At 38.7% G+C, this 23,851-nt stretch overlaps 1 protein-coding gene across 2 annotated transcripts in view; it reads right to left on the bottom strand.

Moving 5' to 3' along the window:
* Positions 1–23,851, bottom strand: part of ASXL3 (ASXL transcriptional regulator 3) — a gene marked incomplete at both ends in the record, with an annotated part of 172,526 nt that overhangs the window by 47,458 nt on the left and 101,217 nt on the right. For both annotated transcript variants that reach the window (XM_082668052.1, XM_082668053.1), the window contains one exon: positions 22,969–23,132. In XM_082668052.1, coding sequence (XP_082524178.1) covers positions 22,969–23,132 — 164 coding nt within the window. The remainder of the gene's footprint in view (positions 1–22,968; positions 23,133–23,851) is intronic.

The raw sequence follows: 23,851 nt of genomic DNA, 5'->3' as shown, positions 1-23,851 counted from the left end.
AAGGTTAACAGCTGATCTTTCAGCAGACACTCTGCAAGCCAGAAGGGAGTGGCAGGACATATTTAAAGTGATGAAAGGGAAAAACCTACAACCAAGATTCCTCTACCCAACACAGATCTCATTCAGATTCAACAGAGAAATTAAAAACTTTACAGACAAACAAAAGCTTAGGGAATTCAGCACCACCAAACCAGCTTTACAACAAATGCTAAAGGAACTTCTCTAGGCAGAAAACAGAAGAGAAGGAAAAGACTTACAATAACAAAACCAAAACAATGAAGAAAATGGTAATAGGAACATATATATCGATAACTACCTTAAATGTAAATGGATTAAATGCTCTAACCAAAAGACACAGACTGGATGAATGGAAACAAAAACAAGACCCATACATATGCTGTCTACAAGAGACCCACTTCAGACCTAGCGACACATATACACTGAAAGTGAGGGGAGGGAAAAAGTTATTCCATGCAAATGGAAATCAAAAGAAAGCTGGAGTACCAATTCTTATATGAGACAAAATAGATTTTAAAATAAAGACTATTAGAAGAGACAAAGAAGGACACTACATAATGATCAAGGGATCAATCCAAGAAGATATAACAACTGTAAATATTTATGCACCCAACATAGAAGCACCTCAATACATAAGGCAAATGTTAACAGCCATAAAAGGGGAAATCGACAGTAACACAATCATAGTAGAGGACTTTAAGACCCCACTTTCACCAATGGACAGATCATCCAAAATGAAAATAAATAAGGAAACACAAGCTTTAAATGATACATTAAACAAGATGGACTTAATTGATATTTATAGGACATTCCATCCAAAAACAACAGAATACACATTCTCCTCAAGTGCTCATGGAACATTCACCAGGAGAGATCATATCTTGGGTCACAAATCAAGACTTGGTAAATTTAAGAAAACTGAGATCATACCAAGTATGTTTTCCAACCACAGTGCTATGAGACCAGACATCAATTACAGGAAGAAATCTGTAAAAAATATAAACACATGGAGGCTAAACAATACACTAGTTAATAACCAAGAGATCACTGAAGAAATCAAAGAGGAAATCAAAAAATATCTAGAAACAAATGACAATGAAAACACAAAGACCCAAAACCTATGGGATGCAACAAAAGCAGTTCTAAGAGGGAAATTTATAGCAATACAATCCTACCTCAAGAAACAAGAAACAGGTCAAATAAACAACCTCACCCTACACCTAAAGCAATTAGAGGAAGAAGAACAAAGAAATGCCAAAGTTAGCAGAAAGAAAGAAATCATAAATCAGAACAGAAATAGATGAAAAAGAAATGAAGGAAACAATAGCAAAGATCAATAAAACTACAAGCTGGTTCTATGGAAAGATAAAGAAAATTGATAAACCATTAGCTAGACTCATCAAGCAAAAAAGGGAGAAGACTCAAATCAATAGAATTAGAAATGAAAAAGGAGAAGTAACAGCTGACACTGCAGAAATACAAAGGATCATGAGAGACTACTACAAGCAACTACATGCCAATAAAATGGACAACCTGGAAGAAATGGACAAATTCTTAAAAAAGAACAACCTTCCAAGACTGAATCAGGAAGAAATAGAAAATATAAACAGAACAATCACAAGCACTGAACTTGAGACTGTGATTTAAAACATTCCAACAAACAAAAGTCCAGCACCAGCTGGCTTCATAGGTGAATTTTCTCAAACATTTACAGAAGAGTTAACACTTATCCTTCTGAAACTCTTCCAAAATACAGCAGAGGGAGGAACACTCCCAAACTCATTCTATGAGGACACCATCACCCTGATACCAAGAGCAGGCAAAATGTCACACACACACACAAAACTACAGGCCAATATCACTGATGAACACAGAGGCAAATATCCTCAACAAAATACTAGCAAACAGAATCCAACAGCACACTGAAAGGATAATACACCATGTTCAATGGGGTTTATCCCAGGAATGCAAGGATTCTTCAGTATATGCAAGTCAATCAGTGTGATACACCATATTAACAAACTGAAGGAGATTAACCATAGGATCATCTCAATAGATGTAGAAAAAGCTTTTGATAAAATTCAACACCCAGTTATGATAAAAACTCTCCAGAAAGTGGGCATAGAGGGAACCTACCTCAAAATAATAAAGGCCATATATGACAAACTCACAGCCAACATAATTCTCAATGGTAAAAAACTGAAACCATTTCCTCTAAGATCAGGAACAAGACAAGGTTGCCCACTCTCACTTCTATTATTCAACATAGGTTTGGAAATTTTAGCCACAGCAACCAGAGAAGAAAAAGAAATAAAAGGAATCCAAATCAAAAAAGAAGAAGTAAAACTGTCACTGTTTGCAGATGACAGGATACTATACACAGAGAATCCTAAAGATGCTACCAGAAAACTACTAGAGCTAATCAGTGAATTTGGCAAAGTAGCAGGATACAAATTAATGCACAGAAATCTCTTGCATTCCTATACACTAATGATGAAAAATCTGAAAGAGAAATTAAGGAAACACTCCCATTTACCACTGCAACAAAAATAATAAAATACCTAGGGATAAACCTACCTAACAAGAAAAAAGACCTGTATGCAGAAAACTATAAGACTCTAACGAAAGAAATTAAAGATGATACAAACAGATGGAGAGATACACCATGTTCTTGGATTGGAAGAATCAACATTGTGAAAATGACTGCACATGCAATGCAATCCCTATCACACTACCAATGGCATTTTTCACAGAACTAGAACAAAAAATTTCACAATTTGTATGGAAACACAAAAGACCCCGAATAGCGAAAGCAATCTTGAGAAGGAAAAATGGAGCTGGAGGAATCAGGCTCCCTGACTTCAGACTATACTACAAAGCTACAGTAATCACGACAGTATGGTACTGGCACAAAAACAGAAATACAGATCAATGGAACATTATAGAAAGCCCAGAATAATCCCATGCACATATGGTCACCTTATCTTTGATAAAGGAGGGAAGAATATACAATGGAGAAAGGACAGCCTCTTCAATAAGTGGCACTGGGAAAAGTGGACAGCTACATGTAAAAGAACGAAATTAGAACACTCCCTAACACCATACACAAAAATAAACTCAAAATGGATTAAAGACCTAAATGTAAGGCCAGACACTATAAAACTCTTAGAGGAAAACATAGGCAGAACACTCCATGACATAAATCACAGCAAGACCCTTTTTGACCCACATCCTAGAGAAAGGGAAATAAAAACAAAAATGAACAAATGGGATGTAATGAATCTTAAAAGCTTTTTCACAGCAAAGGAAACCATAAGACGAAAAGACAACCCTCAGAATAGGAGAAAATATTTGCAAATGAAGCAACTGATAAAGGATTAATCTCCAAAATATACAAGCAGCTCATGCGGCTCAATATCAAAAATACAAACAACCCAATCCAAAAATGGGCAGAAGACCTAAACAGACATTTCTCCAAAGAAGACATACAGATTACCAACAAACACATGAAAGGATGCTCAACATCACTAACAATTAGAGAAATGCAAATCAAAACTACTATGAGGTCTCACCTCACACTGGTCAGCATGACCATCATCAAAAAATCTACAAACGATAAATGCTGCAGAGGGTGTGGAGAAAAGGGAACCCTCTTGCACTGTTGGTGGGAACGTAAACTGTACAGCCACTTTGGAGAACAGTATGGGGGTTCCTTCAAAAACTAAAAATAGAACTACCATACGTCCCAGCAATCCCACTACTGGGCATATACCCTGAGAAAACCATAATTCGAAAAGAGTCATGTACCACAATGTTCACTGCAGCTCTATTTACAATAGCCAGGACATGGAAACAACCTAATTGTCCATCGACAGATGAATGGATAAAGAAGATATGGCACATATATACAATGGAATATTACTCAGCCATAAAAAGAAACGAAATTGAGTTATTTGTAGTAAGGTGGATGGACCTAGAGTCTGTCATACAGAGTGAAGTAAGTCAGAAAGAGAAAAACAAATATCGTATGCTAACACATATATATGGAATCTCAAAAAAAGGTTCTGAGGACCCTAGGGGCAGGACAGAAATAAAGACGCTGACATAGAGAATGGACTCGGGAACACAGGGAGGGAGAAGGGTAAGCTGAGACGAAGTGAGAGAGTTCCAGGGACATGTATACACTACCAAATGTAAGGTAGATAGCTAGTGGGAAGCAGCCGCATAGCACAGGGAGATCAGCTTGGTGCTTTGTGTCCACCTAGAGGGGTGGGATAGGAGGGTGGGAGGGAGATGCAAAAGGGAGGAGATATGGGGATATATGTGTACTTATAGTTGATTCACTTTGTTATACGGCAGAAACTAACACACCATTGTAAAGCAATTATACTGCAATAAAGATGTTATAAAAAACAAAATTAAAAAACCAACAACCATTTAATGTTTCTGGAATCTTTCCTAAGGGAACAGAGCATGTGAAGAAAGTATTATCCAAAAAATCTACTAAATCTTGGTAACCACAGCAACAGTGTGTCAACTAAGCCCCAAAGCAATGCCTCCATCCAACAGGTTTCTGTGATGGAAGCTCCTCCCCAGAGAGAGCCCCCTCTTCTGAGGGAAAAGGGGCTCCCTTTTCCTCAGCTCCAAGTAAAGGAATGCAGTAACTCAATGGGAGGGGCAGGTCAACAGCTTTCCTCATCCCCTTCTTTCCCTGACATGCAGAGGTTAAATTCCTGGCAAGTGTAGCCAAGAGCTCAGCAGCACCTTTCCTCTACCAGTGATCATTCTACGATGGTAGCTTTACACCAGGGGAAGCAGGCCAGGAATACTGGGACCATGAATGTCCTCACCTAAGCCACCTGTAGGGTGGAGCTTCCTCCAGCAGAGGCAAGATGTGAAGACCACAGGCTACCATTCCCACCAATCTCTGCTACTAAAGCAGGAGTGTCACTCCTGTCCCTGGCTCTGGAACAGTGGCTCTAGATTTTTCCCAGGCCAAGAGGGAGTTGATAAGAACAGAGACCTTCTAAGGTTTCCCCCCAAAAGCTGATTTTACTTAAAACAGAGTGCAGGGAAGCTTAAGCTGAAGGATGCTCTTGAAACAAATGGAGATTTTGCTGGTGAGCAATTAAGGGGAGACTGGTAGCTCTCTAAGAGCAACAAGCTAGACCATAGGTCAACTAATTTATCAGAGAGAACCCGGGAAAGATACAGGTAAGAGGTGCCCTCCTAGAGTTCAAACAAATCTCAAAAACTAGCCTCAAAACCATCCCTGCAAAGTGGTCTAATTTAATTGGATCCGACTGTGAACGAATTTATGCCCCAAGGCATTGTTAAAAACAATAAAGCAATTAGGCAGCAATTAATGGAGCCTAAGGGCTGAGTGTGATACCAAATGAGATTGTAAAATTCTTTAGCACAGTCATTATATCTACCCATTAATTTTATCCCCCTTGCTTACCAAGGAAACAGAATACTTAGAAAGAGGCTAACAATGTTTGTGAATGGCAAAATGTAATTTTATTGTGACCACTGAAAACCTAATGTAAATTGATTATCCCATCCCGCAAAGCAAATATAAACAAATTCCTCAAGATTATGATAAATAATGATAAAATTACAATCAAAAGAAATAGTCTCCTTCTTTAAGGAAAAAAAATACTTTAAATACTTACTAGATTCGGCATAGGCATTTATAATGGTTTAACAGAGAGATCAGGGAAAGGAATAAAGAACTCCAGCATGACTGTGATCATGGCCAAGGCTATGCTCTTGGAGAAGAATCATCAGAGGCTTCATAGTGCAGGAAAATTCAATTTCACTAAAATAGTCCAGCCAAGTCTCTAATCAAGTTAACAGGAAAACAACAACAAAAACAATCCCTGGAGAAGGGTTTGGAGTGGAATCAGTATACAGGTGCAGATAACCTAAAATGTACGGGGAGGGGTGGGGCAGTGGTGGGGAGGAAGGGAGAGGAGCATAAAGAAATAGGAAAGAATGACCCATAGGCTGGAAAACAATCAGGCAAGAAAACTGTGTGTAAGAGGCCCTGATGTTAGATTTAACACAAAAAGGCTTCAAAGCAGTCGTTATAACTACCTTTAACTAATTAAACAAAACCATTCTTAAATAAGTTGAGGAAGGTATGATGACAATGTTTCATCAAATAGAGAATATCAATAAAGAGATAATGACTATGAAAAGAACCGACTGAAAATTCTGGATTGAAAAGTAAAATAACTAAAATGAAAATTTCACTAGAGGGGCTCAACAGTAAATTTGAATTGGCAGAAGAAAGAATCAGCCAACTTGAAGATATGGCAATAGTAATTATGCATTCTGAAGACAACAGAGGAAAAAGGATGAAAAAAATGAACAGAGCCTCAGAGAAACATGGGAAACAATTAAGTGTATCAATGAATACGTAACAGGGGTAACATAAAGAGAGGAAAGAGAGAAGGAAGCAGAAAAATAGTCAAAGGAATAATGGCCAAAACGTCCCAGACTTAATGAAAAATGACCTAAAAAATTGAAGAAGCTCAACATACTTTAAGTAGGATAAATATGAAGAGATCCACACCCAGACACATCATAGTAAAAATGTGGCAAGCCAAAGAGAAAAGTTTGAAATAAACAAGAGGAAAAAGACTTACTATGTACAAGGGAATTGCAATACCATTAACATCAATCCAAAAATAAAATGAAGGAAAACAATCCATTTACAATAACATTAAAAATAATAAAATAGGAAGGGATAAATTTAATAGAAGAAATGAAAAACATACTCTGAAAACTAAAAAAAAAAAAAAGTCGAAAGAAATCAAAGAAGATATAAATAAATGGAAAGACATCCCAAGTTATGGATCAGAGGACTTAATATTGTTAAGATGGCAATATTCTCAAAAGTGATCTACAGATTTAAGACGATTCCTATCAAAATTACAACTGGCTCCTTTACAGAAATTGACAGGCTGATCCTAAATTCATTTGGAAATTCAGGGTCCCAGAACAGACAAAACCACCTTGAAAATGAAAAAAAAAAAAAAAATTGCAGGACTCACACTTCTAAAAATCTAAAGGAAAATTTTTTTAAATATAAAAAAAAAGATTAGAACAGTTTAGGTATTGACACAGAGAATATATTCTTAAGCTAGACACGAAACTCCACATCGTATGTGAAAAATCAAATTTTCTACAGAGCTATGGATAATTTAAAAAGAGACTATAGACGTTTGAGGAAAACCAGAAAAATCCCCAAAGCTTCTCTATCACAATAGCATTTAACCATATATTATTCTGACCCAGCTCCCTCCTTCCAGTTTGCTTGTTCTCCTATTCCTACTATGACCATTCTTGGACTCATTATGACCTGCTGTCCACTCATCACTTTACTTTCACCCAGTCCATTGTTCCTCTCTTTTCATCATTCCCTTCCTTGTCAAGTTTAGATTTCCTGGCTCATCATGTTCCTATGATCCTTGCCCTTCTCATCGTCTGGATACGCCTATATGACAAAAGCCCAGTCCGTGGTGGACCTTGCCATTCTACAGCCAGTACTTTTGGAAAAATCCACTCTTTAAAGCAGATAGGTTTGATAATGAAGTCTTCAACTCCAGGCCACATATCACTCACTCTCAAGCTAGCTTATTCTGCTGCTTTCAGTGAACTCAATTTCTCACTCTTCAGTGACTATTTCAAACTCCATTCACCTCAAGCTCTTTACCTTCCTCCCTATCTCAACATACCCATCACTACCAGTCCATGATTTTGACTTCTACCTTTTCTAGGGGGAAGAAGAACCTGTGGTGATCAGATGGGAAACCCCTAGACTTTCTATTACCAAGTGTCACACCCATCTTCTTCACCCGCTTTCTTCCTTCCTTCCAGTTTTCCTGGAAATGGTGCTCTGCTTCCTTTCTAAGGAACACCTCTCCACCAGTGCTCTGATCACTGCCTTCTCCACCCCTGCCTTTGAAGAGATCATTATAATAGGCAACCAATTTCCATTTTTACTTTGACTAGTTAACTGCTCCCCCTCAATGGGTCCTCTATTCCTTTGACAAGAAACATACTAAATCCTCCCCCACATGAAAAAATAAATCAAACAAAACCCCACCTCTCTTCTTCAATCATGCTGTTCCAGTTACCCTTATGACCGTTTACACTTCATAACAAATTTCTTACAAGATATGCCTGTCTCTATTTTTTCCTTCCTTTCTTCTTTACCTCAACCCCGATCCTATTCCAATCTGGCTTTCCTCACTATCAAATAAGTGAAATGGTTCTAAAAAGTACACTAATGAGAAACAAGGAATTAAAATGATCATCATTTGTAAGTGATATGATTATCTGGAAAACTCAAGGGCATAAAATGAAAAACAATGAAAAATTATCAAAAATTGAGTAAGATGGCTGAGAAAAAAAATAGCTTTCACATACACAACAATTCTATTACAGAAGGAAAGACCCCATTTACAATAGAAATTTTTCAAAGAGAACAATGGCCTCAAGGTACTCAACAAGAAATTCTTAGATCTAAGAACTTTCTCAACAAGGAATTCTAAGACCTAAGAAATTCTAAGATTTACATGCAGGGAAAAAAATGAAGCAGTCTCTCCAAATTGTCTCCTTCCACTCTCTTTTGAAGCCACTTCTAACTGGTTTTTCCTCCCTACCATGCCTCCAAAATTGCTCTTGTCAAGACCACCAGTGAACTACACATGTGAAATCTGATGGTGACCTCTCCATCGTCATCTATTCAATACTTAAGCCTTAATAATACAAACCACTCACTCCTTAAATATTTACTCCCTTGATTTCAGTGATACAAACACTTGGTTTTCCTCTACCTCACTTCATTGGCTATTACTTTTCAGTTTTATTTGCAAGCTTAATCCCTTTTATTCTGCCATTAAGATATGGAAATCTCAAGGCTAAGTCTTGGGCCCTCTTCTCATTCTATTCTATAGTACATGTCATTTATATCCATGGTCTTAATTAACATCTATATGTTGGTGGTTCCCTTTTTTTTTTTTAAACTCATGCTTAGAACTCTAACCTTCAGACCTACAGAGCCAACTTCTTATTCAAAATTTCCATACAGACTTCTCAAAGGCACCTCAGATGCAACATGGCCAAAACTAAAAACACGCTTTTCTTCCAGTTTTACCTACCCCAGTAAATGGCACCAACCCATGCATCTATTGGCCTAACAAGACACTGAAGCTGAGTAACAGAGGAAACCAAGGCAGTTATAGTTCACAGGAAGAGAATCACAGGACCAAAGAAGAGAACCAGAGCACCTCAGAGAGAAAGTTCTGGACTTCTCCTCGGAGGAAACAATCGGGGGCTGGGCAAGAACTACTCACAAAGTCTGTTCTCACCAGGCAGACTGGAAAAACACAGGCCTCAGTGATGGGGAAGAATCTGCCATGGACTGAATTCTTCTGGCTCTGCCTAAGACAGCTTAAGGTTCCTAAGTATTGAGCTATTTACGAATACAGGCAGATCTCATTTTGCTGTGTTACTCCACTTCGCAGATATTGCGTTTTTTTTACAAATTGAAAGTTTGTGGCACTCATGCATCACGCAAGTCTATCAGCGCCATTTTTCTGACAGCATTTGCTCACTTTGTGTCTCTGTGTCCTATTTTGGGAATTGTCACAATATTCCAAACTCTTCCGTTATTATTGTATCTGTTATGGTGATCTGTGACCAGGGATCTTTGATGGCACTATTATAATTGTTTCAGGGCACCACAAACCACACCCATAAAAGAAGGTCAACTTAATAAATGTGTGGGTTCTGACCGCTCCCTCTGAAGGCTCAGATGGGGGTTAGCACTTTTTAGCAATAAAGTATTTTTTATTTAAGATATGTACATTGTTATTTTGGATATAATGCTGCTGTGCACTTAAGATACTAAGTATAAACATACTTTTATATGCACTGGGAAACTAACAAGTTCACGTGACTTGCTTTACTGCAACACTTACTTTATAGCGGTGGTCTGGAACCGAATCCAAAATACCTTCGAAGTCTGCCTATACCTTAACTACATCAAGCTCACTTCCATGCCTGCTCACAAGCTTCCTCTCTCTTCTTGAAAATTATATTCCCAGGGGCTTCCTGTACACTCCTGCTTCAATGTTGTTTCTCCTGCTAGACTATAAGCTCCGTGAAAGCAGACGCAGGACAATCTCATGTAACATAGTATCCCCAATGTCTAGCACGTTGCATAGCCCACTGTAAAACTTCAATTACTATCTTAAATACAACTACTTTTTCCTCAATGGTCTTCAGCTTACTAATAGATATTGTCGAAATCATTTTTATTCTGTTTCAGTAACACACAGAGGGTCTTGTTCTCTGAACTGTCACACTGGGTCTATTTTTCGAACTGCCACATCTTTCCTATGTCGCATTATTGATCTGTCTTTTCATCGTAAGACAGGGAGGTCAGTAGGTGCTGGATCATTACTGGATATTGAGATGGTCTCTTCAGAAACTCTGTTGGGCCCTGTACAAGTCTTTCAGGCTCAGATAAGGAAAAAGTGCATGTTTACCCCACTGATGCTTCCCCAAGTAAAGGTTTGCACTTGTGGGGAGTAGCAATTCATTCTGTAATTAAAACAACGTATTAACCACATGTTTAAGGATATATCAGTGAGGCTAGGCCTCCCTTTAGCTGGCAAAACAGCCAGCCTTTGGACATGACATAGAAAACCAGCCAACTCCTTAGGCAAGCATAGACTGGAAACATTTTCTGCAGTGTTGTAAACGTCCGCAGTTGAGAGACTAAATCCTAGGGAACATTTCCAGAGAGCAGGAGCCAGATAGAGATTTGTTTCTCCCGAAGCCTCCACTCTTGCCTCTGGCCCTGACAACTCAGCTGGTTTTGCCTAAGGTAGTTTCTACAGTCCCTTTCAGTGAAATCCCACAGGCAGCTCTCTATAGGCGGTCACTTGCACTTTGGACACCTCTCACCTCCGTCTAGTCTCACCTTCATCGCCTCCAGCAGAAACTCCTCCCAGTTTCTGGAATCTGGATGGCATTCTTCCCCCAGGTTCCAGGACTGATAAAGAAATATATTGATGGGGAAAAAGCCAGGGTCATTTTAATGGGAATCTAGAAGCAGAGAAGCAAATTCAATACGCACTTATACTGCCACCTTAATCCAGAGGTTCAAACGTTATTAGACTGTTTACTTCCTGCCTATAATTGATTCTTTATTCCTTTACACTGGTCTTTAATAAATTTTACAAATGGAATCAAAATATTTTCTCAGGCAACTTTATTTTTTGAATAGGGTTTGATAACTACTATGAGTTCTAAAGGTGATTTAATAAGTGAAATCTGTTCTCTTCTTTCTACTCTCGAGCCTAGTTTAAGGGTAAGTCATTGTATGACACCTGTCCCTAATGGTCCACGGTGACCTTGGCATTACAATGCCCCTTATGAAAAGGAGAGGCACTGATATATAATCTGCCACGTGCATGACTCCCTTTCTCAAATTCTAGTCATTTGTACGATAAAGTAAGGTTAAAGTTCCTTATTCTCCATTCCTGTATAAACTAGTAGTTAAGAATTAAACATACATATATTACTAAATAATTTATATAACAAAAGGTGATTATGCAAATATTAGATGACAACAGTAAATATTTATTAATCTGATAAGCCAATGGCTGGTGATCACACAGGGCCAAAGACACTCCCACAGGCCATGGGGTGGTCACTTAGTATTCAATATAAAGGAGAAAAAAAGTGGTTTAATGCACAGAATGGGATGTTGTCTGGGTTAAATAAGTTTGTGCTCTTCAATTAACTACCTTATGCATGGGACAGAATAGGCTCCATTTGTTGGATTGCCTATTATGTGCAATTACTTGCACATCTGTAATTCAATCCAGTCTAAACATTATTTGATATACACTGAAGCAGATCCTGATAAACAGAAGTTGATGTTAACTATCCAGTTAGCTAAGAAACGAATAATATCCAGATGAAATCACTTCCCTGCATGAGCATAGAGCTCAAATGGTGAGAATGGAAATACCAAGGCGTGGTCGGCAAGGATATCTTTGGTCATGTATGATTTACTATCACCAGTAAGTGACTGAGGCTGGAAGGAATATTGGATTTCCTAAGTACTTTAAGATATGCTTTCAGAAGCAGGGAAAAAGCCAAAATGTCAGTTCCATTAAAATAATTACATCGCAGGTACGTGCTTACTTTTACCTAGAGGCTTAAGATACGAGTATTTTTTCACATCTTTAATAGTTTTGAATTTCTATAATCTGTTTGGTAAACTGATATTTCATTGTATATGCTATTTGTAGAATAAAATAATGGTATAATTTTAAAATCAACATATACAGTACATAGAGCAATCTCTAAGAGGAGCCTGAGTTATTGCAAATGTATGAGCTATTTCCATGGAAGAAAAAGATGGAAAGCCCTTTCCCATTTGTATTTATAAAGGCTGCGTGACTCTTTAAATATATACACTGATGCCAACAGAGCCATCAGAAATCAATAAATCACATTCTCATGTGCTGTAAAATGTCTGACACACACATTCATTTTCCTGGTCTGAAATTCTCTGCAAAAGGGACTGTGTAAATGTTCCATTTTAGTTTAATGACATTCTCCACAGTTAAAATGATGTGCATTATTACCAGTGAGTTCAAAAACCTGAAGAGCACAAAGCTAGATAGGGTTTTAAAGAGACTACATAGTACATATCCTTCATAGTACATATCCTTCAGTGGCCTGTCATAGAGCACAGACACACAGATATGAATGCAGGACCAAATCAGGAGATTAGTAAGAATGGATTGAAATGCTGCAATTACCACTTGGACGAAAAAATAACAGGCATAATTTATTTAGAAGCAGCTGGGGGATGGTCCTATAAGTATTTGGAGACACAGCCCCGAGAGGCCGACGCCACCGAATGGAGAAAGAGATGAACATCACTTAAAAATGACACAGACAACAGAAATGACAACAACCTATTCATCAGTGACGTCCAACCTGAAAGTGTAACAAAAACCTAAATAACACTCCACCTGAGTTGACATTTATTCCACCAGCTGCCCTATATTTTAAAAAGGTCTCAAAATTGTTCTACGTAGACGTCGTTTCTAAAGTACAAATTCTTAAAGAAAGAAGGGATCTGTCATGTATAATCTAGAAGGTTCTAAGAATTCTGCAAGCACATCTTGCAGAGAGCTAAGCAGAAAAGGCAACATCTGAAATAAACCCCAGCCCTGAATTTATTAAGCCAGTATTCCTACGTGGGGACTGAAGGAAGAACTAGCTACAATTCTGCCTGTTCACTGGCACTGAGCAATGTTGCTCTGGCCTCTTGTTTCTTTGTATTTGGTCTCTGAACCAAAATGCTGTGGCCAAGGAGATGACACTTGACCCATGCGTTTACCCAAACCTGATCATATTCAAAGTGTGTTATTCTGAGACTCTTCATTCAAAATGTAGCTTTCTTCCTTTAATCCACATTTTCCTTTCCCTGGGACCTCCACTCACTCTAGCTCCTCTGACCTAAGTTTTCTTCCTATCCAGCCTGGACCCCATAATCAACCACCCCAACAAGCATCTCACAAGTCCCCTACAACCTTTCAGCTCCTTTGTAAATCTCCAACACCCTGGCAAAATCCAACTCCTGGCACCAAGCTAAGTGTACCAATACTTAGCACTGTGGGGTGGGAAACACAGAAGCAGACCAAGTGTGTCTGCTGGCATCTGAACTCAGATGGGGCCTCAATGCTGTTCAGCAGCCACTTCTTCCCCAGGATGAATCCACAGTACAGTCCATCAGGCTGCTTTCCAAAGCCTTTAACTCTTGTGAAACCCCTAATTCTCTAGCCTCTGAGAAGACAAATACACCACCACCCAGCTGAAAACCCCTCACTCTGCACCATACTCTTCACACTTAGTTATTTCTTCCCTCCTTCTTTCCTGCTTCTCTCCTCTCTGATCTCAAAAATCAACACTTCTTTTTTTCTTAAGCCAGCTTCTTTACCAAGAGAGTCCATTCCTTGCCATCTCTTCTAAGACTTCCATCCATAAATCAAATCCTCTCTCTTCTATCGTCAATTTCTTCTATCAACTGCCTCAGTTTTTAGGACAAAAACATGTTTAAGCCCATCCTAGCTTTAAAAACATACCAATCTTTTGCTATTCTAAAATGCGTAATAAATACTTACTGCCTAAAAGGGGTATTCAATTCTTCCTTCCCCCTCAAATCCAATTACCAAATCATGATAATTTTATTTCTAAAATGCCTGTATTGGATAGAATTGCCCCCCCGCACAAGTTCATAGGTTGAAACCCTAACCATGTGACTATATTTGGAGACATGGCCTTCAAAGAAGTAATTAAGATTAAATGAGGTCGTATAGGTGGGCCCCAACCCAATATGAGGGGTGTCTTTATAAGAAGAGAACGGGACACTAGTGATGCAGGCATGCAGAAAAAAGGTCACGTGAGGACACACAGAGAAGGAGGCTGTCTAAAAGCCGAGAAGAGAGGCCTCAGGAGAATCGTAATATGCTGGCATCCTGAATTTGGCTTTGCAGCCTCCAGAACTGTGAGAAAATAAATTGCTGTTTCTAAGTCACCCAGTCTGTGGTATTTTGTTATGGTAGCCCTAGCAAACTAATACAATGTCTCATGAATGAGGCCTTTCCTTTTCACTCTTTGGCTTTGGCAAAAGTTCTCACGTTTATCAGATATGTTAAACTAGCTTTCTAAGTGGCTTCCCGGGCTATATTCATTGACTAGGAAAACATTTACTGAGCACTTACTATATGCCAGGCACAGTGAATAGGAGAAACAGAGCCACTGTCCTGGGGCTGTTTATTTTCATGAGGAAAGACAAATGAACAGATACATAACCAAGTTAATCATAGACTGTGACAAGTGCAGGAAAGGAAATAAATAGATAACTAAGACAGAAAACATCCAGAGAGGCTACTTTAGATGGGAGGGGAGGAAAGAAGAGCCTTTATGAGGAGCTGACATTGAGACTTGGTGGAGAAGAACGAGCTGGCCTTGGCAAATGATGCTGAGAAAACATTTCTGGCAGAGCTGTGAGAAAGCACAGAGGTTGAGAGAGAACAGAAGCTGAGGTTTCAGGGGCAGGAAGGAAGATAGTGTGGCTACACCACAGCCAGGTGGAGAATGGGGGAATCTCTCCTCTATTCCATGCTTCATTCCTCCAATAGAGCTCTTTTTCTATAATATAAATCTAATAATGTCATGCCCCAAATGTAAAACCTTGCTATGTTCTACATGGCCTTCTTTACAGGCTTGCTCCAGCCTACCTTTCTAGCCTCAAGTTTCTCACCCTATACCCCAGTCATCTAAAATTATGCGTGGACAGACATCATATACTTCTCTGCCTCTCTCTTGGGTGCCAGGAGCATCATGTAGGGAAAGAGCATCAACTTGGCACTAGACAAACCTGTGTTCAAATTCTGACTCCCGCGTTTTTACTTGGAAGAAGTTACGTTAAGTCCTTTTCTCTCCCTGATCCACAGTTTCCACATATGAGGTGGGGTTAATAATGCAGACTCTTTGGAGAGTTACTGTAAGCATTAGTGCTCATCTCTGTAGGAGGCCTTGCACTGTAGGTAATCAGTATTATTACTGATACATATGTTTCCTCTACTAGGAATGCCTGACACACTTCTTAACTTGGGAAACTTCCTCCATTGTTTTGGACCTAGTTCAGTAATACCTTCTCTTGAAACCTTCTCCAACGCCCACAGACAGAACATAATCACCTCCTCCGTGTCACCTTAACACAATGCATATACTAACACCATGGCATAGCTCTGGACCTACAGGTCTTCACCTCATGCCCAGCCCCACTCTTCTCTAACCATTACTTCCCTCAAGGTAGGAAGTGGAACCTATTAATGTTTATATCACCAATGCTTATCCGGCACATAATACATGTTAAATAAACACTGGTTGAATGAATGAACTATATACCCTAGTCCTCCCCCAAACCACCAGAGTCTGCTTACAGCCACATCATTCTACTTCCTCAAAAGGTCTGTCATTCAGGAGCCCGGCAGGTACAGGTGGCTCATTCAAGTCATCACCGTTCAAAGAAAGTAGATTAAAGTGACTATTTATAAAGGTGTGGGCAGGATGCAGCAAAACCACAGAGGACAGTGCATTAAACCAGAGCTAATGATGGGGGCTAGGATTTGACATGAACGGTAAGGGGAGAAGCGGGAATTTGGACAGAGAGAGCTGTGTGGCAAGGGCCTTCTGACAGAAGCTGGTCAGTGGATGTGGCCCGTGCTGACCACACAGGGCAGGTAAGGGGCTCAGCCTCACTTTTCTTCCTCCACCCAATCCCCTGTTGGGGCTTCCCAAGAGCTGAAACCTATTAGAATCCAGAAGGCCTTCTCCTCCCCCTCCTGAGGAATTCAGGCCTGAAGCTAAAATTAACATAGGTCCCTGCATGAGGGGCTCACGATGGCTCAGAGTGGGATCACTGCGCCCAGCGGGGTGAGGTAGAGGGGAGGCCTGGGGAGGAGCTGCAGAGACAGAGCACGGTTTGGTGGTGGTGGGGCGCCTGTACAGGCCAGGCCTGATAAGCAGTGTCAGGGGTCAAGCAGGAAGTGGGGGGAAGGTGCCCAAGCAGGGTGGGTGGGTACGTGGGCCGTCATGGAAAGTCAGAGCCTCAAGGAGACCATCCCCATGGGGAGGTATGCTGGCCAACATGGAAGACTGGTTACCTACAAGGGGATTAATCGACTACTTAGATATATTAAGGATAATAGAAACTGAGTTTCTCACTGTCACTGTCAAACAGCTTTGGAAAGGGAGAAAACCAGAATGAACTATGGGGTATTAGATTAGCGTTGAACGTATTAGTGTGAATTCATGGTTTACAAGATATAGAGGAACATATAGAAATAAATGCAGATAGAAATTGTGCTATGTTTATATATAGGCTCATACTCTTTCTTCTATAAGATGTCCCTTATCTCCAAGACACAGAAGGAGGTGTTCACACACACATGCACACACATGTATGGATGTATGCATTCCTATATATACATACATATATTTCCTAGGTCTGTCATAGATCTGGGAGAAGCAACACCCCAATAGCAAAGAGCAAGTGTTTCGTGAGATACTGACTTCTAAATACCATCTTCCACTAAAGGGAACCACGGCTCCTTGGAGAAAGGATTCATTCCAGGGCTGAGACAGGGAAAGTACAAGATGAGACTGAAACAATTCCATGTATTTTAAAGTAATGAAATGCTCGAAGAGTGATGCAGACACGTCAGAAGACACAGGAGCCAGCTTGAACAGGCTCCTAGTGACCAAATGTGGACAACTGAGCATAATAACCTATTGAAAAACTAGGAAACAAGGAAACCATACAGATAGGAGTAAGTGGATAAATTGAGAGTCTCAAGAACGGATATAGCCTCACAAAATACTATTTAATTACAAACAGGGAAGAAGTAACTTTACACTAAAGAAACTCGGCGGATACATTTTAATCAAATGACTGGGAGAAATCAAAATTGTGTGCCACCTCATAGGTGCGAGGAGAATATAGCATCATTTATCGTATTCCTCCCAACGGTACACAATCTGAATCTGATCACTAGGAAATATGACACAAACTAACATTAGCTTATAATCTTCAAAAGTGTCAAAATCATGAAAGTCAAGAGATGATTAAAGAACTCTTCTAGAATGAAGGAGACTAAAAAGATACGACAACTAAATAAAATGACAGATTCCATACTGAATCTTGTTGCTAAAAGTGACATTACTGGGACAGGTGGCTAAACTTGAATAGAGTCTAAGAATCACACAGTAAGAATGATCAATGCTAGCTTCCTGATCTTGATTGGCTGCACTGTGCTTACACAAGAGGACGCCCTTGTTTGTAGGAAAAAACAGGCTTAAAGTCATAATATTACTGAGGGTGGGGGGAGGGATGGATAATGAGGCTTGAAACTTCTTCTCTAATATATCTTTAAATTTTGTGAAAGTTTATGATTATTTCAAAATTCAAAAAAAGAAAGGAAGACAGAGGCATCCTTTCTCTTGATGCAGTAGTCCATACGTGGATTACTCTCCATATACAGCCTCCTGGAGCAAAGCAGAGAAAAGAAGGTGGAGGATGGATCTAAAGGAACAAAGAAAAGATGTCCCACTTACTCCCCAGTGACTTCCTAATGTCCATCTGAGACACTTGCCTGTACATAACCTCCCCATTGATGATCTCTCATGGATTTGCTATTTTCTATCTATTCCCTGGCTCCTCCCATACCCTTTCTAATACTTTCTTACAAATATATGTACTCCTTTGGGATGGCCATGATATCTCACAGGCTCATCAAATCCCATAGCTGACAGTATAATCTACGTAAATTTTAATCACTAATTCCATCTTCTCCAGTCACAAAACCTGAATATATATAGCCATCTTTGGACATTTCATATAGTTTATAGAAGCATCTCAACCCAACGTGTTCAAAACCAAACTCAACACCTACCCTACTACAGTGGACATGATGGTTGACTTCTCCCCCACCCTCCATTGCATAGCCTCTAATAGGACTTCCTAAAAACCAGATTTCTAAAGTTTTCCTGACATCTCCACAGTGCACCATTCTACTTCAGGAGTTGGTGAGCACTCTAAAATTCAGGAGTAGGCCTGGTTGCTTTAAACCAATCCGCATATTCCACTTCCTCAGCTAGAGTCATTGTTTAAGAAGTAGTCACTGTGATCTACTGATACGTAGTATCATTCATGTGACTCAGGTTTATCTTTGAAATACTGGGACACAAGTATTTTCCCCATGAATGTGAACCAATAGGCAAATACCCATTTTTTGATTCCGGTAGCCATCCTACTACAAAGGGATTCAGGTTTAGAAGAGTGCCAACAAGGGAGAGATTTTTTAAAAATGAATTCATTAAACACAGTTAAATGGGTCCTTGATAATAACTGAATTCCAGGACCAGCAACCAGAAGCCCACTCTAACCTCCATCTTATAATTACCTGAGCCAATAAATCCCCTTTATATTTAAGTCAGTTTGAGTTCGGTTTTCTGTTGCTTGCAGTATAATGTGTGGAAAGCAAACTTAAATATAAAACTAGTTGTGACACTGTCATAAAACAACTAGAAGTATGTAAAAAAATGTAATCTAAGATAAACAGACCTCTAGAAAAAGAAAGAAAAGTACAAATATAGAAAAAAAAAATACAGGCTGGCTTAATGATAGTTGGCACTGGCAAGGTAAATGGGAAACCTAGCTTCCCTTATTTTAAAGATGTAATAATGAAATAAGCCTTGGCTTCATTTGGCCCAGAATAGGACAGCCGGTAGGACTGCTTCAGGGGAGAAATCAGGCAGAAACCTGGGGTAGTCAAAGGAGGGAAACGAAAAAACTGGGAATTTCAAATTTTATAAAAATATGTGAAAACAAGCTTTTGTACAAGTGAAATTCATAGGTATTTCACATAATTACAGTACCTTCCGCTCGCTCAAATAAATCTTTGTAATCAGATTCACATTTCCATGCCTTTCCTACTCATTCTGGCCTAGAAAATGGTGATGTTCACCGACTTTTGGGTTTTTATAAACTGAAGTGAAATAGACTGGTTTTGGAAGGTTGTTTCATCAAGTTGCCTGTTCCTTTCTGCTGGGAGATAGGGTTGAGCTCAACTCTAGCAGGGCCCGGAGAAAGAGCTCTAAACTTCTTGATGTCACATGCTAACAGGCCCACAGAGCCTTCCAGTCCTCCCAAGTCACCCTAAATAAAATCTCCATTTGCCTTCCAGACCTTCTACAGACCTTCTTCTTCCAGACCATCCCATAGGCAGTGTCATTTATTCCCACTCTTCTGGGTTGAAAATATGCCGGGAATTCAGTCCTTTCTTTTCTTTTCCAAGGCCAATGTCTAAGGTCAGACTCTTATCTCTTATTTCAACTACTGTGACTGTCTCTTGCCCAGTCTCCCTGGGTCTTATCTTTCTGCCTCTCCAATACATTTTTTACAGAGCTACTGGCTCCTAAGAGAAAATAATGACAATATGTTATTTATCCTTTGGATCTTCTTCTGCTGCCCTATGTCCAGGCACTAAAATATTTATTTAAATTATTTTATGTATGCTGTGTCTCATTTGAGAAATCTCTGATGGTGCCCACTGGTTTCAGAAAAAGTTAAAAGAGCTTAATCTGCAACCAGGGTCATCGAGGTTTAGACCATATTACCCTTTAGCACAGCATCCTACCACACACACAGCAAGTCTGTGTAAATGACAAGCTCTCCCTCTGTAAAATTCACTTTCCCTTGGCTCTACTTACAAAACACCTATTAGTCCTTCAAGGTTCAAGTTAAGTATCTGTTCCACCATAAAATCTTCTCCAATACTACTTTCAGATTAAAGTTTTTCATCCTTCGTGCCTTCTGAGGACTTTATATTTCTACTTGACATTTATGTCACTCTGCCTGGTCTTATACTAAATTTGGTATAGATCTATCCAGTTATCAGACTTCTTTCCTAGTAAAGAGGAAACTGTATTTCAGCATGAGGTTGTCTTTCTCCTCCGTCTGTTATTCCTCTGGAAGATTCATTCCTGAAGCCTCTGTATTTAGCACAGTATATGCAGCACATAATACATGCTCAGTAAGTATTTCTTGAATAAATGATTTCCCAATGGACTACATGTTCTTTGAGAACAGGTATTGTGCCTTATTCATTTATATTTCTCACAGTGACTGGAAAAAACTGAGTAACAGAAACTGCTACAGGTTGAATTCAATATTAGGCTTATTGACACTGCCTCCTGGGTTCCTGAAATATTTGGCTAATCCAAGGACAATTTGTCATTTCTTCTTTCCAAAAAGACTGGAGTACTTTACATATGCCAAATCTTATTCCAGGATCTGGAGGTACAACTGTAAACAAGACAAACCACACATACGTTGAAGTGCAGGCAATAGTCACGTAGCTAATAATCCACCTCCCCCTGCCGAAAAAATAAAGTTTTTCTAAACACCTGAACTCAATCCTCAGTCACACGAGCTTGAAACCCAGGAATGATCAGGGGCTTCTCCCTAGACCTTGCTTCAAGTGTTATTTGACAAAATGTAAAATTGCCACCACTGGATGATGGTGCTACTGATGATGGTGGTGATGAGGAAGGTGACTGCACGGTCCTACTCCTCTTCGAGTTCAAGGCTATTCTCCAAATTCAAGCCCTCATTCTGCCTTTTGGAATAACTAAAATTGCTTTCTAACAACACTTTCATGCTTCCCATCTCTAACATTCCCTTTTCAGTACCGCCAGGATAATTTTCTTAAAAAGCAGTGATCTTATTACATTATAGCTCTGTTCAAAAGCCCTCAGTGTCTTTGCACTGCAAACACAGCGTGAACACTGTTTAGACTCCTTAGTGTCACACTCAAGGCATCTTCCAAAATTGACTTCTAATTTGTCTTTCCAGACTCATTTGCATTGTTGTTCCTATAATCCAGACTCCCACAAAATCAGCTTTTGATTTGGTATCTTTGAATCTTTCACATAAAATACATCTCCATCTATTTTATTCAAATTCTGCCTATACCTCTAGGCCCAATTCAAGGATCTTGTATTTGTCTCTGATTTTTTCCCTTCTACATATAAAAGCTCAGTTTACTTTGTGCTCTCCCCGCTAAGCTTACCTGTTTCTACCTCATATTTTCATTGTTCAGGAATATAGCTTCTGTATCCAACTAGAGTGTATTTAATCATTGATTCAATAAACATGCAATAGGCACTTACTAATAGATATTTCCATTATTCCAAAGCACCAAACATGTATTATATTCATAGTAAATACTGAACAAATTTTCAAACAAAAATGTACTCAAAATCAAAATAGTATTTTTCTAAATATGAACAATAATCTCCACCAAAGAGATACATAAGAATGATAGAAGACAGCAGCTTATCAAATTTTAAGTATGTATGAAAGGGTGGGTAAGTTAGGAGAAAACAGAATCAAATAAAAAGCTAAGAAAATTTATTCAAAATAATGTGGAAATATTGAATCAATCTTGCCCATTTCAATTTATGGATGTACCTATCATCTTGAGATACAAATTCATAAACACATGCACATTATGTCCATCAACTGGAAACTATATACAGTGTCAAAATTTATTGAAATGAGAATCACAAGGAAATGTAACAGTTTTGTGAAATTTAATAAAAGTTTATGCGATGAAATATTTTTTTTCTTTTCAAAGGAAACAGCTTTAGAAGATGATTGATGCCTGTTATTATGAGTCTATATTTGTATTTCCTTATTTTACAGGCTTTTAAAAAATACAAAAATACACTTAAAGCACTTTTAGTTATACTAAAAAAAAAGATAAAAGGTGATTATTTATAGGCAATCATATTCACGATGATAGACTCTCAGAAGCCAAATCCAAACATAAATTTTAAATGGTTTAAATGGTTTTTGGAAAGAGCTGAGAATGAAAATATTTACATAATTTCTTAGAAACCCTGGCTTTTTATTGCTGCACTTCAATATTCCCTCGGGGCAAAGGGGAAGCTACTTCAAAGATTTATTTGATACTGGAACGTTTGATTTCTTTGTTTTTCCTGCCCAGTGTAGGTAGGTCTGTTGTTTTCACTCTATGGCAATGTGCTGTATTTTAAAGTTTGAATTTGCTCACTAGTGATCATGAAAAATGAGTCTGTTTAGGCAGATTAAGCAAACACACTAATGCTAGCATTTAAGTATATAAATTACACAAATATACTAGATTATTAGAAAACTATCCATCCATGTATCAGTCATCTTCGATAACAGACCTGCCAGTCCATAATAATATAACTGGTGACTAATACCAAATGTCTGAAACTTCTACTTACCTGCCTATCCACTTCTGGGAGCAAAAGCAGGAGGTATTGTTGAAAATGCTGAGGTAAGGAAGCAAACGTATGTTTATTTATTAATGCCCTCAAGTTAGTGTTGACAAGAATAGATCCCGGGGTTTCTATGTCAATATCCTCAGCTTTGGTCCATTTCAAGTGTCCTGTGATAAATAAGCAAGAGGTATGAATTCACTATAGATTGGGAAAAACATACACCTGTACACACACATATGTATACTGACTATATATATATATATATATATATTTGATAATGTATTTAATTCTATCTCTTTTAAGAATGATATTTCAGAATGAAATCTCCGAAGTTTCTTTGGGTTTCTATCTTGCCTTAGTTGTCTTTAATTTTCATAATGTCTACTTCACTCAATACCATCTGTATTTTTAACTCAAAGTAGCACCAGGTCTAGATAAAGAAGTATTTTAATTACGGTCTTCCAATTAATCAGAATCCTCAAAAACTTTAGCAGCATAAATGGTAACAACTACAGTTTTTGTAGATTCTATAAGACTTAGGATCAATGATAACAATAAGAGTGCTGTTTATTTTAATGGAGATAATGAGAGCATTATAGCTGATAGCTGTGTGCTCCCCAAGTGTCATGCACAGCACTAAGCACTGGAGTATTTCAGAAGATGCCTATTCAGGGTAATTTAAGGGTAATACTTTAAAACAGCAATCCTTTATAAAAATATTAGCTGTGAGGCCTGAAATGCCAGTATGCTTTGTAGGATAATTCTACAACTCAGGTACAATGACCTCCAACAGACGGCTGTATATAGAGTCCACAATTCGAAATTACGACACACAAGGGAACAATCCACCATAAGGGACAGTCAGCTGATGCATCAAACGGAAGAA

The sequence above is a fragment of the Grampus griseus genome (genome assembly GCF_964374135.1).
Source record: "Grampus griseus genome assembly, chromosome: 12".
Lineage (NCBI taxonomy): Eukaryota > Metazoa > Chordata > Mammalia > Artiodactyla > Delphinidae > Grampus > Grampus griseus.
The sequence above is the reverse complement of the archived record's forward strand: the minus strand, read 5'-3'. Positions and strand labels throughout refer to the sequence as shown.